Source organism: Narcine bancroftii, chromosome 6 (assembly GCF_036971445.1).
Source record: "Narcine bancroftii isolate sNarBan1 chromosome 6, sNarBan1.hap1, whole genome shotgun sequence".
In the NCBI taxonomy this organism is placed as follows: Eukaryota; Metazoa; Chordata; class Chondrichthyes; order Torpediniformes; family Narcinidae; genus Narcine; species Narcine bancroftii.
Window position 1 is genome coordinate 183,814,195 of NC_091474.1, and position 18,669 is coordinate 183,832,863.

Below are 18,669 nucleotides of genomic sequence, written 5' to 3' on the forward strand. Positions count from 1 at the left end.
CAAAGGCCTGTACTGTGTTGTGCTGTTCTATGTTTTATTGTTGTGACTCACCTAAGTCCATGCCAAATCAAAAGTCGTGAGTGAGACACAGTGGTCAGGCATTGGGAGGACGCTGACTGCAGGGAAAACAGCTGTCTGGAAGATGACGTCACTTCCGCCCCATTGTGTGCAAGGTTTCCCAGGAGTGGGGTTTAAAAATGCATGTGAATAACCAGTAAAGCTTTTCCAACTAGACGCCTTTCAAATAAGACTTCTTCTTTCTCTCATTGTGACACAGCATGACTACATTGGTGACCCTGACGGGCCCAACAGATTTTGGACCTGACATGGACATCACGGCCTTCCAGAATGCAGTCTCTCTCAAACTGCCTTCTTTTTGGACGGTTCAGCCAGAGGTCTGGTTTGAGCAAGCTGTGATCTACAATGCAGGATTGCTTATATATAGTTCTATTAACTTAAGGAACTTTAAAAGAACCCAGGAAACACTTCTTCACTGCGCCTACTCTGCAGGTGGCTAATCTCTGGCAAGTTCACAGAAAGTAATTAGTCATTTGCTGTGAGTGATTTAATGTTAACACAAGTTTACATGGAATAATTGACTTACATTTCAGATCTGTTCCTCCACCTATTCCATTGACATAGATACCCTTCTCCATTATGACCTTGTGATCTAGGTGAAACACGATAGGGTATAGATGCTGTGATTGTAGTAAACACGTGGAAGTGCTGGAGGAACTCAGAAAGCCAGAGAAACTCCCCCCACCCCCAAACCCCCTACTTGCCCGTTCGTCTCTCCATTCCATCTCCTTTTGCACATACATGATAAATTCTACATAGTCCCTTATCATATCCAATTAACGCCTTTTATTGGTCTGGATTCTTCCCCATTGTTTGAATTCTGAGACTTTCTGATGTATCCTGTTTCTGCCTTTTCTGGTTTTTCCTTGAGGAAGGGCTCAGGCCTGAAACATTGGCAGTATATCTTTGTCTCCTATAGTCACTGAAAAGACCAGCTGAGTTCCTAGAGCATTTCAGTGTGTTTACCTAACATGTGATCTAGGCAGCCATTCTCAACCTGCATTTTGGCTATGGCTCCCTTAAAACTCTGCTCAGTTTCTGGGCCCCCTTCCCTGTGAAAAGGTCATTTAGTTAGTTTCTTCCATACTTCTTTCATATCAACTACTTAAAAAAAAGTAAAAGATATTCCATGATTTCAGTCCATGCACCTCTTAAATGTGCTTTGGCCCCCAGGGAGAGGGGGAGGGTTGGTGCGGGCTTATGACCCCCATTGAGAATGGCTGATCTAGGGTGTGATGTGTTAGGTCTTCCGTCACATCTGGCATCAGATTGGTGTGAATGTTGTCTTTTCCTTTTTTTCCCCTCTCAATCCTTAGCCTTGGCAAGTCTTTGGGATCTCTGTAGGAGCAGCCCGTCTGCCTTCTTTTGACCATGTCCATTTATACTCATGAATTATTTTGCACTCCTGGTTTACCTGTTCTATGAACAACATCTGTGAATTCATCTGTAAAATGTGCAGCCAAATTTGTAGCTTGTATGGTGGATCTTTATCAGTGCCATCTGCTGTCCTGGAGACACACAGAAGACTGCAGATGTTGGAATCTGGAGCAAAAAAATAATCTGCTAGAGGAACTCAGTAGATCAACAGCATCAGTGGGAGAAAAAGAATCGTTGATGTTTCGGGTCTGAATCTTTCATCTAAATGTGATGAAAGATTCCAGTCAAAAAATACAACCTTGCTATTTTTCTCCCGCTGGATGCCTCTTGACCTGCAGATTTCCTACACCGCATTGATTTTTCTCCATCTGCTATTCTGTACTAATTGTTGGGTGATTATTACCCTGGTCTACCATGATTAACTCCACCTTTAGAGTCTTTGGGAGATTACAAATTTCAAAGAATATAACCCAGCAGACTTTAGTGCATTTTTGTTTTGCATTGGCAGTATATGGCTCATTAGTTTTAACTGCACAGTCTCAGAGTTGATGTCCTTTTTTAAGGAGGACATTGTTCTTTGCTTCCATGCCATGCAGGAAAGATATTGGCTGTGTATATAGAATGGGTTCCCGTCAATGTTTCAATTCTAGCAGGTTGCAATATGGCATGATGTGAGATTAAAGAATACCTCTTGAGGACTAATATACTTTGGTTCACTTCTCTCCTTTTGACAAAGAAAATACAATCATTTACCTTTCTCTACTTTGACTGTCATTGCTTGATGTTACCTATATTCGAATAGTTTAATTGCCTTTTTTACCTCAATTAAAATAGTTTAATTACCTTGAAATCCTTCAGCTTGGGTATCTTTCATGGGCTTCAATATCCATTACTTCAAGTGAATCATACAACTTTGTGTTTTTCAGTATGTATCTACCTGTTATTTGAAGGATTCACATCTGCCATTTGATACTCCCATTAAGACACAACAAGAAGACAGAATTTTGTCACAATGTCACAGTACCTTCTCCCTTTCACCATCTAAATTACTACAGCTCTTCATTTTAGACTAGAAACCACAGATAGTTTATTTAAAGAATTCTTATTGAGCCACACAATATACCTCTGTGATGTACCCACTCCAGTTTCCCAGCAATTTCTCCACTAAAATAATGGTTCACGTGCTGCAATTCTTAAATTTGCTCCAAATAGGAAAACACATGAGAAACAAAGATCTCAGAGCACTCTGTGACTTCTTCATTCAAGGGTTCTTCTCAGATTGCCATTCTGGCAGCTAATGTGATTGCTTACATTGAAGCAATCTTCATAGTACTGGGATGGATGAGCCTTTATCAACTCCCTCAGAGTCCAGTACTGTTTCCAATTAATGGCAAATAAACATTGCGGCTCAGAGACCAATTACCATATGAGGAGGAACTGCTTTTCCCAGAAGGTGGTGAATCATTGAAGCCATGGAGGCTCCCTCAGTAAATATAGTTTAGTCAAGGTTGGATAGATTTTTACATAGTAGGGGAATTAAGGCATATGGGAAAAGGCAGGTCAGCATGATCTCATTGAATGGTAGAGCTGGCTTGACAGGCCGAATGGCCTGCACCTGCTCCTATTTCTTATGTTTTTATAACTCTTCAAGAATGAGCAACTATTTAGCAAAGTTATTGTTCACCACCGGTAGTACATACAAAATAGGTAGAAACTATGAAATTATGCCAAGCAAACACCAGAGGATATCCTCACAAGGTGAGGAGAGGGAATTTTAGGAGTGATGTCAGAGATCATTTTTTTTATATACAGAGTAGTGGGTGCCTGGAATGCATTGCCAAGGATGGTGGTGGAGGCTAGTACAATAGGGACATCTAAGACAGGGACCTGGATACAAGAAAGATAGAGGGTTTTAGGTGTGAGGTGGGGAAGGTTTAGTTTGTGGAGTAATGTTCTATGCTAAGTGACACTTTGGTATTTTCCTAAGCAATTTTACCAAAGAAAAGATTAAACAAATTCCATGTGTAATGCTAAGGCATATTCCATAACTATGTGCAGCTGTCATGGAATCATTCCATTGTTACAGGAATAATATCATCCTCTTCTTTGGCTTGGCTTCGCGGACGAAGATTTATGGAGGGGGTAAAAAGTCCACGTCAGCTGCAGGCTCGTTTGTGGCTGACAAGTCCGATGCGGGACAGGCAGACACGATTGCAGCGGTTGCAGGGGAAAATTGGTGGGTTGGGGTTGGGTGTTGGGTTTTTCCTCCTTTGCCTTTTGTCAGTGAGGTAGGCTCTGCGGTCTTCTTCAAAGGAGGTTGCTGCCCGCCAAACTGTGAGGCGCCAAGATGCACGGTTTGAGGCGATATCAGCCCACTGGCGGTGGTCAATGTGGCAGGCACCAAGAGATTTCTTTAGGCAGTCCTTGTACCTTTTCTTTGGTGCACCTCTGTCACGGTGGCCAGTGGAGAGCTCGCCATATAACACGATCTTGGGAAGGTGATGGTCCTCCATTCTGGAGACGTGACCCATCCAGCGCAGCTGGATCTTCAGCAGCGTGGACTCGATGCTGTCGACCTCTGCCATCTCGAGTACTTCGACGTTAGGGATGTAAGCGCTCCAATGGATGTTGAGGATGGAGCGGAGACAACGCTGGTGGAAGCGTTCTAGGAGCCGTAGGTGGTGCCGGTAGAGGACCCATGATTCGGAGCCGAACAGGAGTGTGGGTATGACAACGGCTCTGTATACGCTTATCTTTGTGAGGTTTTTCAGTTTGTTGTTTTTCCAGACTCTTTTGTGTAGTCTTCCAAAGGCGCTATTTGCCTTGGCGAGTCTGTTGTCTATCTCATTGTCGATCCTTGCATCTGATGAAATGGTTCAGCCGAGATAGGTAAACTGGTTGACCGTTTTGAGTTTTGTGTGCCCGATGGAGATGTGGGGGGGCTGGTAATCATGGTGGGGAGCTGGCTGATGGAGGACCTCAGTTTTCTTCAGGCTGACTTCCAGGCCAAACATTTTGGCAGTTTCCGCAAAGCAGGACGTCAAGCGCTGAAGAGCTGGCTCTGAATGGGCAACTAAAGCGGCATCGTCTGCAAAGAGTAGTTCACGGACAAGTTTCTCTTGTGTCTTGGTGTGAGCTTGCAGGCGCCTCAGATTGAAGAGACTGCCATCCGTGCGGTACCGGATGTAAACAGCGTCTTCATTGTTGGGGTCTTTCATGGCTTGGTTCAGCATCATGCTGAAGAAGATTGAAAAGAGGGTTGGTGCCAGAACACAGCCTTGCTTCACGCCATTGTTAATGGAGAAGGGTTCAGAGAGCTCATTGCTGTATCTGACCCGACCTTGTTGGTTTTCGTGCAGTTGGATAATCATGTTGAGGAACTTTGGGGGACATCCGATGCGCTCTAGTATTTGCCAAAGCCCTTTCCTGCTCACGGTGTCGAATGCTTTGGTGAGGTCAACAAAGGTGATGTAGAGTCCTTTGTTTTGTTCTCTGCATTTTTCTAATAATGTGGAAAATTGCATGGGTATTGCCAGCCCACATAAAGTCAGTCAAATACAAACCACCCAATAGATCTACTCCCAGTCATTACCAAAGCTGTGGAAACTGTCATTTGTGATGCTATCAAGAGGCACTCACTCATAATTTTTTAGATGTTTATATTTAGACATACAGCACAGTGACAGGCCCTTCCAACCCACGAGCCCCTGCTTTCCAATTTGACCTACAAATCAGTGTTTCCTTTAAGCTGCGCGCATGCACACGGTCTGTTTTGTGCGCGTGTGCATTTGCACACCGAATGTTTGTGCCCCTGCACAGCTTAAAGGGAACACTGCTACAAAATCCATACATTTGGTTGGGTGGAAGGAAACCGGAGCTCCCAGAGAAACACACACAGACATGGGGAGAATATACAAGTTCCTTATAGACAGCACTGGGTTTGAACCCAAGTTGCTGATGCTTTAATACTGTTGTGGTAACTGCTCTGCTATCCTTGCTCACCATCTCCAGCCTTGGTTCAAACATGCACTAAAGTATTGCATTAAAAAAATTGAGGTGAGGGTAAGGGGTGAAAAAAAACATCAAGAGCAGAACTCTTGATTTGCTGGTCACAGCTCACAAAAGATAAATGATTTTGGCTCTTAGAGGTCATTCATCTCAGGTCCAAGACATTTCTTCAGGAATTCCTCAAGGGAATATCATTGACCCCAACTTTTTTCAGCTGAATTATCTCTAATCTTCATTGACTGATGATTCATTCCCAACTACTTAGGGAATGGACCAGCCAATCCATGCCCGCATCAAGACTTAAACAAAAGGCACAGTTTGAAAAGTTGAAGTAATATGTCACAATATACTATCTCCAGCAAGAATGTCCACCCATAGCAATTTATGTTATTAATCTTACAGAATATTAACTCCCTCCCATCCCCAAAGAACCATAAAACACTACAGCACGGAAACAGGCCACTACCCATGGTAAACATTGTAGGGTCTCCTTCGATGAGATACTCAACTGAATTAGCCCTTGAATGCGATGCCAACACGTGTAGGTCAGAGGCTTGGTATACTATGGTGACTAATACACATCTAGACCCATCAAAACCCATCCATCATTCATTCTTCACGTATTCATGGATATCTTGAACATCTCACTCCAGCAGGGCATGGTACCCATTTGTTTCAAACAGGCTTCAATCATACAGGTGCCTAAGAAGAGTGTGGAAACCTAGCATTACTGACCAGTTCACTCACATCCACAGGTTTGAAGTGTTTTGAGAGGCTAATGTTGAAGCATATCAGTTGCGACATGGATCCATTATAATTTGCCAACCACAAGTCTACAGCAGATTACATCTCACTGGCTCTACACAAAGCCACAGGAAATCTAGACAGCAAAGGTGCATGCATCTGGATCCCCTTTAATGAGTACAGTTCAGCATTAAATATCATCATCCCCTCAAAACTAATCACCAAACTCCAAGACATGGGCCTCAATGTGCCACTATGCAATTAGGTTTTGGATTTCCTCACCTCTGGACCCCAATCTCTGAGGATTAGTAAAAACATCTCCACAATCTCCATCAGTACTGAACCACCACAGGAGTGCATTCTTAGTCCCCTGCTGTACTTGATTTACATCTATGACTGTGTGGCTTGTTATAACAATGATACTGTCTACAAATTTGCTGAAGGTACTATGGTGGTAGCTTGTAAAAGGGGGGGGTGGGGGACGATGAGTCAGCATACAGGAGGGTGATTGAAAATTTGGCTGAATGGTGTATGAACAACATTCAATGTCACTAAAACCTGATTATGGACTTTAGGAAGGGGAAACCAGTGATCATTGGAGAATAAAGGTGGAGAGGTGAGCAAATTTTAATTCCTGGGAGTTATTATCTCAGTCGTCCTTTTCTGAACCCAACACATAAACATTATTGTGAAGAAAGCATGTCAACACCTCTACATTTTCAGGAGTATGCAGAGATTTGGAATAACATCAAAAATTTTGGCAAACTTCGACAGATGTGTAGTGGAAAGTGTGCTCATGAGCCACATCACAACCTGGTATGCTTGCACCAATATCTTTGAGCGGAAAGCTCTGCAAAAGCTAGTGGACACAGCTTAGCACATCACAGACATAACTCTCCCAGAGCAGCAGGAATTATCAAGGATCCACACAACCCAGGACATGCTCTGTTCTCACTGCTGCCATCAGGTAAGAAGTATAGGTGCCACAAGCCTAATACCACCAGGTTCAGGAACTATCCGTCCACTATCATGCTCCAAAACAACAAACTCTTTCAAAGACTCATTTAATGACTCTTAATTTGCACAATATTTATTACTGAATATTTTTTCTGTATTGCACAGTGAGCTTCTTTACATTCCTTTGTTTTGTATACATCTCTTTTCTCAAGTCCATTTTTTGTGCTATTGTAGTGGGAGCCCCACGCATACATCAGAATCGCGCACAGCCACAGCAGTTTAGCAAGTGCATTACCAGAGTGCGTAGCCTCCAACGACGTCCCAGTCCTCCAGCTACAAGCCAGGCACCAGCAGTTAGAAAAAGCGTGCAAATAAGAGCCCGCACTTTTTACGGCACCCAACACCCGAGGCTGGAAGGTGATGTCACTATCGCATCCCAGAAGGCTCAGCGTGAAATGCACAGAGGGAACTATAAAAGCTGTGATTAAGCACAATAAAGGAATTTATTCCTGACTCTACTGTCTCCAGTGTCAATTATTTCCACTTGCCTAAGGTAGTGCCATCAGGTAGGCCACTACATATTTTGGTGACCACGACGGGCCTTAGTTACACTGAGTCCCACATGTCAGTCATGGACGAGCAACCAACAACTTTGAAGGTGGAGGTCAATGCAGCCTCGCTGGCTGCAGCACTGGTGGTGATTAATGCAGTACCAGTTCACCTGCCTCCATTCTGGTTGGATCAGCCACAAAGGTGGCTGCAGTTGGCCGAAGCGAAATTTGAGCTTCAGAACGTTACATCTGAGGACACGAGATATTGGCACGTTGTGAGTGCATTAGACATTATGACCGCAGCAAGGGTGAGTTCATTCATCAATAACCCGCCGGTGGACCAGAAGTACACAAAATTCCTGGACTTTTTGATGAGCTATAAGGATTTTGAATACAAAGAACTGGGGGACCGTAGTCCATCCCAGTTAATGCAAGAGCTGGTATCACTAGATGCAGACCATACGGATTGCTTTATTTTTGAAGCAATGTTTTTATCGAAATTACCAGTGCATGTGGCGGTGGGAGTGGCGCACATGAGTTTTGCAGAGCCACAAGCAAGAGAAGCTGACTGACTTTATGGCCCTCCACAAGCTAACAGAATGCAGGTGCAGCCCATCTGAGCAGCTGAGTTGTCCGAGCCCCTTGAAATGCCAAGACCACCGGTAGGTGCAGCAGTACAGCGACCACATCCTGATCAAGGAAACAAAAGTTCCAGATACTGTTTTTATCATCGGTGATGGGGTTGCTATGCCTATAGATGTAAGAGTCCTTGCACTTACCCAGGTCCACCACCACGTCAGGCAAACAGTCCTGCCAACCGGCATTAGTGGCCTCAGCGGTTGGCACAGAACAAGGTCTATTTTATTTGCATGACGTTATTTCGGGGGTGGATTACTTGATACCAGGGCTGAGTTCAGTATTGTTCCCCGACACAGTTTGAGTTGGCACAAGGTGCACGTACTCCACCTCTTTCAGCAGTTAATGGTACCACGATTCCTACTTTCGGAATGAGGAAACTCACGATACATACGAGTTCAGCGGTATTCTACTGGAAATGCCCTTTAGGTTTTTCCCTGTTAGGCGCGGATTTTTTGAGAGAACCTGGTCTCCTGGGTGATGTACATAAATGCCATCTGATAAACACGGCTAACTTTCAAAGTTTGCCCCTTAAAAGAATGTGTCGTTCTTTCCAACCGGTAAGAGTTCAGGCAATTCAGCAGAATGCATATGCCTCAATACTTAAAGAGTTCCCAGGAATGTTGACGACTAATTTTTCAGGATAATAAGCCGCGGTCTGGAGTATATCATTATATTGATAAAACAGGTCCACCTGTTTATGCTAGGGCTCGTAGGCTAGCAAAAGACAAACTTACAATTGCAAGAGCAGAATCCACAGTGATGGAGGAATTAGGGGTGGTATGCAGGTCCAAAAGTCCATGGGCTTCATCCCTTCACATGGTGCCCAAAAGCTGTGGTGGTTGGCGGCCATGTCTGGACTACAGGCGGTTGAACGATATAACCATCCCTGGCCGCTATCCAATCCCTCATATTCAGGATTTCTCAGCGTGGTTGGCTAACACTACTATATTTTCCAAAGTAGATTTAGTAAAGGGATTCCAGTTCATCCTGAGGATGTTCCAAAGACAGCTATTATAACCCACTTTGGTCTCTTTGAATTTATCAGAATGCCGTTTGGTTTGAAGAACGCAGCCCAGACGTTTCAAAGATTGATGGACATTATCACTAGGGAATTAAAGGGAACCTTCATATATTTGGATGACATACTCATAGTGAGCCTCGATGAGGAATTGCATAAGCGACACCTCTGTCTCCTGTTCGCTAGATTACAGGATTTTGGCTTTTCAGTCAACCCAGCAAAATGCCAATTCGGTTCAGCTGCAATTGATTTTCTCAGCCACAGGATTTCTCGTACTGGGACTATACCATTGCCGGACAAAGTGATTGCCATACACAAGTTTCCCCGGCCTCTTACTCAGAAGGATTTGCAACGATTCATAGGAATGGTTACCTTTTACCATCATTTCATCAGAGGAGCGGCAGCCGTGATGCGCCCACTGTTTGACCTATTAAATTTTTTTAAATCAAATATATTGCATTGGGATGAGGAAGCAGATATGGCTTTCAAAAGAACCAAGGATTCTTTGGCATCTGCGGCAAGTCTTGCCCACCCAGATCATGAAGCGCCCCTCTCGCTAACTACAGACGCATCTGACCATGCAATTGGTGAAGTGTTGCAACATGTAAAAGAACAATGGATGCCACTTGCATTTTATAAGAGACATCTTCGACCTACAGAGATGAGATATAGCACATTCGACCGAGAATTACTGTCGTTGTATTTGGCAGTGCACCATTTCAGATACAAGTGGGAGGATCGAGTGTTTAAGGCCTTTACTGATCATAAACCCCTCGTGCAGGCCATGAGTATGATATCTGACCCATGGTCCACGAGACAGCAACGCCAATTGTGATTCATCTCTGAATTCATGACTGACATTCGGTATGTTGCCGGTTTTTCCAATACAGTGACAGATGCCTTATCGAGACCAACTGTCTCTGCAGTCCAAGGTGGAATCGACACGGCATAGTTGGCGGAAGACCAGCAACGGGATGAGGAGGTACAAGCCTACAAAACTGCCGTTACAAGTCTCCAGGTTGAGGAAATCACTATTGAGGCAAGCGATCCCACAGTCCTTTGCGACATTTCCACAGGACACCCTAGACCCATTCTACCGGTTAGCTGGTGCAGGAAGATCTTCGATGATATACATAATCTTTCGCATCCTTCCATTAGATCTTCCGTTAAACTAGTGTCAAATCGTTATGTGTGGCACGGTTTAAAGAGAGATGCCACCTTGTGGGCCAAAACTTGCCTTCAATGCCAAAATGCTAAAATTCACAGACACATGCTTGTACCGCCTGAAAGATTCTCCTCTGTGGATGCAAAATTTCACCATGTCCACGTGGTCTGTCAGGGGATGAGATATTTATTTACTGTTTTACTGTTATTGACCGTTTTAGTCGTTGGCGGGAAGCAATCCCTATGCAGGCAACAGACATGGACCTTTATTTTTAATTGGGTTGCACGATTTGGTGTAACTAATCACATCACTTCAGATAGAGTTATGCAGTTTACTTCCCACCTGTGGACACAGATTTCAAACTTCTGTGGAAGTAAATTACACCACACAAGCACCTATCATCCTCAATCAAATGGACATTTAAAGTCGGCACTTAAGGCGAGACTGCAGGGGCCGAACTGGATAGATGAATTACCGTGGGTGCTATTGGGAATACATACAGCACCAAAGGAAGGATTGCCAGTTTCGACTGCTGAGATGATCTATGGAACTTCACTATCCAATCCAGGTGACATACATTTTGGTAAATGGCATAAATCAGACAGCTGACTTAGATATTTTACATTTTGTGAGAGATAGCAAGACGGAAAAACAACCCTAACCAATGGTTTTTCACGGGAGCTCCAAACATTAGGTGCCACATGACCTACTGACTGCAGAATTTGTGATGGTTAGGAAAGGTCAGAAATGCTCAGCATTTCAATGCCCATATGAGGGACCCTTTAGGGTAATCAGGCGAGATGGTGTAGTATTTACATTGGACGTAGGGGGCCAAGAGTCTATGTTCACAATTGAACGACTGAAACCAGCACACACTGACCTTCAAGACCGATCTCGTCACCACTGAAACATCCCAGAGGACGCCCTAGGCTGAACTACCAGCACGGACCTGTGTCTGGCAGCCACGTTTCTGGGGGTGGGGGGGGGCTGTAGCGGGAGCCCCACGTGTACAACAGAATCCCACTCAGCCACAGCAGTTTAGCAAGTGCATTACCAGAACGCATAGCCTCCAACGATGTCCCAGTCCTCCAGATACAAGCCAGGCACCAGCAATTAGGAAAAGCCCGCACTTTTTATGACATCCGACACCCAAGGCTGGAAAGTGATGTCACTACCACATCCCAGAAGGCTCAGCATGAAACGCGCAGTGAGAACTATAAAAGCTGTGGCTAAGCACAATAAAGGAACTGATTCCTGACTCTACTGTCTCCAGTAGGTAAGGTAGTGCCGTCAGGTAGGCCACTACACTATCAATAAGTAGCAGTAATGCTTGGGCGATGGGAAAATGAATCTCAGGTTGTATGTGATGTCATGTACATACTCTGACAATAAATTTGAACTCTGAACTTCTAATGACTGTGTCATTGACCTGAATATTAAATTTATTCCTCTGTCTGCAGATGCTATCCAGTTTCAGTTTGGTAGCTGAGAAACACATTTCCTTTAATCTATCCATTATCCCCAATAAAATATATAGTGTCCAAGCTAGTTCTTGCTTAAGGCTATCCGAGGTGTATAGCAGCCTTCTACAAATTTAGCGAAGAATACAAAGGTTATTTTTGGGTACAAAATTTTTCAAGTTAAAACATTGACATCATTGACTCAGTTGTTTAATTTAAGGTATAAAATATGTCAAATGAACGGCTGCAGTAATGCAAGAGAAAACCAAATGGGTTAAATTAAATAAATTGGAAGACAGATGCACAAATAATGATATGGATTTAACCTTATTCTTTTGATTGATTTGCAGGTAGGATGTCAATTTCAGATTAGTCATTTGCTAGTTAAAATTATAGCTATAAATCAGTAAAACTTCCACAATGTTCACTGATAGCATGCAATATGTGGGATCCCAATGTCAGAGTTTCACATTCTATGTAGTGCCAACTTTCACTTTTTAAAGGGGAGGCACATTGTGGTCATGGCATTATTGCATCCTTTGGAAAATTCATCCATGGTTTACTGTGGGAGAGTATAAACAATTAAGTTTATAGACACTTCACTGTAAATCTTGAGTGGAGAGGTGGAATAAAGGAGAGATATTATTTAATATTAAAGGTTGTCCAGACAAATGCTCAAGTCACAGTGTCATGAGATAGAGGGGAATATCAACCCCAAGAGAATATCTCATCAAAGATGAATACAGTGCAAGAAATTAGAGCCTCACATAAATTGTAAAGATGAGTGAATGCATTTTTATATGACATTCCCCACCATCTGCACCACTAGACGTATCAATTGCACTATTTATCCCATCAATTCATGACCTATTTTCCAACAATCTGTATGAATTAGTATTGGCAAAGAACTTGCATGTTCTCAGTCTCATACACTAGCTTCAAACACATATCTCACAGCTTGCAATGACAGCTACTGACAAGGCATTCCTCAGAAATTAGTGCCCAATGGAAGGCAAGAGGGAATAATGAGATGAGGAGACCTGTACTTGCATTTTCTTTACCTCATTGGGAAGATGGGACATTTTTACAGGTCAAGGCATTGGGAAGTCCCTGGAGCCAAATGGAAATAATAATATTGCCTTAATTATGGCAGACTTCACGATCTGGATCTTGATCTTGGAAGTCTGCCAATTAAATTAATACCCACAGAGAGATATTGGCTTCCCAACCACAAACTCGATATTAGTTTGATAAAAATGATCAAAAAATTCAGGAATTAATATTAATCGCAAACCTGAAGCAATTTTAAATGGAAATGTTATCATACATCTCAGAAATAAAAATAGCTACAAAAGCACCTAAAAGCTAAGGTCCCACAAAGAACTCGTGACCTAAAAAGCAGGTGGTGGGTGGAAACTGCAGGGAAAATCCAGAAACTCACTATTACATATAATATGAGCATATTTCAATGCTAAAGAAAATCCACTGCCCAAACACCTTATTAAGGATAGAAAATCAGTCAATGTCTATTGGAAGGAACACTTTGAAGAACTCAACTGAAACCCCGGGCACTAATTTCTGAGGAATGCTTGTCAGTAGCTGTCTCCCTGGTATAACCATCACTCTCTTTACTCCAGTATTACCATGACTCAGACTGACAAGAAGTAGAATCAGATCCAGGTTTATTGTAATGAACATGTCATGTAATTTGTTGTTTTGCGGCAGTGGTATTGTGCATTACAGGTGCAGAAATTGCTATAAATTATATTTCTGTAAATTCACTATTTAAAAAAATAATTTGTACAAAAGAAGAGAAAAAATAAGGTGGTGTCTGTGGTTCATTGTCCATTTAGAAATCTAATGGGGAAAGGAAGAAACTTCCTTCCTGATGGTAGAACAGTGAGAAGAGGGCATGGCCTGGGTAGTGGGAGTCCTTGATGATAGAGGCTGCTTTCTTGAGACACTACCTCTTTTAGATGTCCTTAATGGAGTGAAGACTGATGCCCATGATGGCACAAGGTCAGTTTACAACTTTCTGTTCCTTTTTCCTGTCCTATGCATTGACACCTCCATGCTAGACCATGATGCAACCAGTTAAAATGTATAGAAATTTGCAAGAGTCTTTGATGACATGTCAAATCTCCTCAAACTCCTGACGAATTATAACAACTGGCGAGCCTTCTTCATGATTGCATCAACATGATGGCCCCAGGATAGATCTTCAGAGAGATTAAAATTCAAGAATTTGAAGTTCTTTACCCTTTCCAATGCTAACTCCTCGATGAAGACTGGTAGTGTTCTCTTAGTTTCCCCTTCCTGAAGTCCACAATCAATTCCTTAGTTTTACCAACATTTGAGTACAAGGCTGTTGTTATGACACTAGTCAACTAGCTGATCTATCTCTCTCCTGTGTGCTTCGTCATTGCCATTTGTGATTCTGCTGACAACCATGATGTCATCGGCAAATTTGTAGATAGCATTTGAATTGTGCCTAGAGAGTAGAGCAGTGGGCTAAGCATACATCCTTAGGGTGTGCCAGTGCTTATTGTCAGTGACGAGGAAACGTTGTCATCAATCCACACTAACTGTAGTCTTCCAATGAGGAACTCAAGGATCCAGGTACAGAGGGAGGAGCAGACCCCCAGGTTTTGAAGCTTGCTGACCAGTACTGAGGGGATGATGTGGTGTTAAAAGTTGATCTGTAATCAATTAAAACCAACCTGTATTAATATTGCTGTTGTCAGGTGATCCCGGGCTGAGTGGAGGGCCAGTGAGATTGCATCTGCTCTGGAATAATTGTGATGGTAGGCAAATTGCAGTGGGTACAGATCTTTATTTAGGTACAAGATAATTCTGGCCATGCCTGACCTCTCAAAGCATTTCATCACAGTAGATGTGAGAGCTACTGGGTGATGATCATTGAGGCAGCTCACACTACTCTTCTTGGGCACCTTGATGATTGATGCCCCTTTAAAGCAGGTGACTTCAGCAATGAGAGATTGAAAATGTCCATGAACATTTCATTGGCACAGATTTTCAGTAGAAAGGACAATATGTAAACAGGGAAATAAGACATTTAAAGTGTATGGAATCCCACGTGAATTTCTAAAATTTATCTGAGAGCAACTTGGATACAATTCATAGCTTCATCTGTAACATCTGGGAACAGGAGGACATGTGAGTGGATGTCAAAAGTGTAAGAAAAAAGAAAGATAACCTTACTATCTGCTACAGGGAAAGCCATCGCAACAGCAATCCACATCCCACTGGTGGAAAAGCTGTTAACCTGAATTCTAGCATAATAACCCACTGCAAAACTGCAGTGGAAGCTAGTCTTATAAAAGCCAGAGGGAATGCCTAAGATTGAGACCTGAGGATAATTTTAGCTGGCTTCCATTTATTGCTTTTCTTTCAGTTTCACTTGCCTAATCATATCTCAATGGACTAACATTTTTCTGCAAGGATAAGGATTCATCTGCTTTACAATAATCTGTGCATTACTGATGCTAATGAAAGAAACCTGCTACAAATGTAATTAGCTTTTCAAGCCAAATGTAACATGTTGCAATATAAATAAGCCCCAAGTATCAGAAAATAACTGGACTTCCGACTGGCTACTGCATGGGTTAGCAGCAGTAGTTAGGTCCTCCTGTTTTCTTTAAATATTTCTTCCATTCATTCATTTCTAACATTTCAACCAAAGTGCTTTATACTTTACTCCCTTTTTACTTATCATCACAAATTATTTTAAAATGTCCACAAAGTGTGCAAAAGCTGGAAAAAATGGCAAAAAGGAGGAAAAGACAGCTAATTTGACTATGGGCTTCATTTCTGGTCTTTTAAGCAAGCTTACATGGGAGATAACTGAAACCATAAAAGAAAGTTAACGTGAAGTTAAATCTATACTTGAAAAATTTTTGGAGTTGTTATCAAATATTGATGTACATCTGGGAGCAAGACTTGGAAACAGTCAATGATCATATGGGCAAATTAGAGGAACTTTCGTTGGAATTGTCTGCTAACAATTTTAACTTAAAAGTTATCAACGGAGAGGAGAAGCAGAAAACAGAATATACAAATTTTGGGCTTTGAAAATACTGAAATTGGGCAACTGACCATCTTCTTTTCAGAGATGCTTTTGGAAGTTTTTGGAAAGGAGTTCTTTCCTTCTAGCCCTGAGCTCAACAGAGCACATTGTTCTTTGGTTCCCAAGCCAGCTCCAGGATGCCACCCATGTTCGGTTATTCTGCAGTTTCATTGCTACCAAATTTTTAAAATCTCATAATTCGTGAAACCCATTGGAAAGAAATTCTTCAATATCATGAACAAAAGATCAAATTTGTAGATGATTTTTGTCCTGAATCTATGCAAAGAATATAAAGTCATGGCTGAACTATTCAAGAAAGGTTTCAAGTCTGCTTTATAATACCCAGCACCCCTCCGAATTATACCCTTCGATGGTCACAAGATGTTTTTGAATTGGGTAAAAGAAGCATGAATATTCTTGGAAGATTCGCCTTCAACATCATGAACTATTATTTGGTGTCTGAAGCTTTTTGTTTTCTTTTCTTGATTGGTTGAAGTTTGGCTGCTCTCTCCCTTTTGTTAGTTGGAAGGGGTTATGTAAGTTTGTTTCACTTTCTATTAATCTTACTACACTATAACTACTTTCTCATAGATAAGAGTACTAAGTTGAATACATTAATTTTATCTTTTAAAAATGACTTGAATTCACTACTTTAGTTAGTCTCTTATTAATAGCACATGAAATATTATATGTACTGATGCACTCAGGTTATTAGATGACCGTGGCAAATAAGGCTAACGATTATAATAATATACATGCATATAATCCCAGTTATGTGTGGGAAACTCTACAGTTTGCCATGTATGTGTTTTGGCTATTTGTTCTTCTGAGACTGCAAATCTAAATTGGGAGTAGGTGGAGATTTAGGCATTCATTGCTCCTTTAGTATTAATGGCAGACTTTTTTGTTATTTTGGATACATATTGCTTAGAAATACTTGAGACATTAATGCATTAAGCGTGCATTTTATTCTTAGCTGACTGTGGTAAAAAGTGCATGAATACAACATTCACGCGCCTGAGTGCGAATCTTTAATGTAATTTTTTTTGTTTTTCACTTTGGCTGTAGCTTCAAATACAGGTTTATATTGTTTGGAAACATTATTTTTGAAAAATTTTTGAAAAAGGAGTTATAATTAGATTTACAGCAGAAGAATTTTGGGGTTTAAATTTCTTTTTGTGAGCTTGTTGCAACTTTCTGATTTTGATTGCTTGGGAAGGAGAGTGAGTATCTTGGTTTATGGTGTCAGGTTCACAAGGTTATTATGGCTTTAAGTTCTGTGTAAGCTGTGTTACTGCACAGCTTCAAGGTGGCCACCTGGAGTTTAGTGATAACTTGTGCCTGGTTTTATTCATAACATTAATTAAAAATCATGAATAATCTTATCAAAGTTATTACTTGGAATGTGACAGGTTTAAACAACCCAAATAAGTGAAAGAAAGTATTTGCATATGTAAACGATTGAGATCTGAGATTGTTTTCTTACAAGAAACCCATATTTGTAGCTGTGATTACTCTTTCATTCCTCCTTTAATGCTAAAACTGGGGGGAGGGTCTCTAATTTCCTTGTGAGAGGGACATTGGGAGGGTTAATCACACTTGCACCTGAATGCTTCGCAAATATGGATGCCTCACCTTAATGAATGTGTTGTGCCTCCCTCTCAAGTTATATATATATATGGATTGGTTATTTTTAATAGATAATCACTTGATTTAATTGACCCGATCATGTAAATATCAGAGTAATAGTGTTATTTTGTCTATGAATTTTCCAGATCTCCTTCCTACAAAGAGGCACTGGTGTTTTAACTCTACTTTCAGATAATGAATTTTTGAAATTTATGGAGGAGCAGATAACTTTTTTTCTTTAACACAAATTCCTCTGCAACAATTTAGTTTGATTGTTTGGGTCATTTTGAAAGCTTATCTTAGTGGGCAAATTATTCCTTATATTGCTAATATAAAGAAGACTAATAAAGAAAGATTAGATGTAGTTAATCAGATCAAACAAATAGACCAACAATATGCATGTTAAAAATCTTGAATTATATAAAAGGAGAGTTGAACTCAAAACTAAATCTGTTCTTTCAACCTACCCCATTGAACATCAATTTTTAAAGAACAAAAGTCAATTTTATATTCATGGTGAAAAATCTGACAAGCTCTTGGCCATTCAATTGAAGGGAATTGCTGCTAAGAGACAAATTACTAAGATGCAATTGGATGACAGTAATATTACCAGACATCATTCTAAAATATTATGATACATTCAGGAAATTCTATTCTAGGCTTTATACCTCTGAGTCTATTAATAATAAAAGTTTAATAATCAGTTTTTAGACTGCTTAAATATTCTCATGCTTTCTCTGAATAATTGTTTGAGTTTGGAAGAGCCTATTTCACAAGATGAATTAATTTTTGCTATCTCTTCATTACAGTCAGGTAAAACTCCACAGGGTATCCTGTAGTAGAGTTTTTTTCAATCATTTTCTAAATTGCTCGTACCCCAATTAAGTCCTGTGTTAACTGATTCATTTAAATGAAGCTTATGTATCCCTCATAGTGAAAAAGGGAAAAGATCCAGC

At 41.3% G+C, this 18,669-nt stretch overlaps 1 protein-coding gene across 8 annotated transcripts in view; it reads left to right on the forward strand.

Moving 5' to 3' along the window:
* The window catches only part of nkain2 (sodium/potassium transporting ATPase interacting 2), a 544,966-nt gene that overhangs the window by 433,018 nt on the left and 93,279 nt on the right, over positions 1 to 18,669 (forward strand). The window contains exon 5 of one of the 8 annotated variants that reach the window (XM_069886897.1): positions 7,399 to 7,677. The exons of the other annotated variants lie outside the window; for them this stretch is intronic. Within the exon in view, the coding sequence (XP_069742998.1) occupies positions 7,399 to 7,539 (141 nt within the window). The 3' untranslated portion in view covers positions 7,540 to 7,677. Of the gene's footprint in view, positions 1 to 7,398; positions 7,678 to 18,669 lie in introns of those variants that run through there. 8 annotated transcript variants of the gene reach the window in all.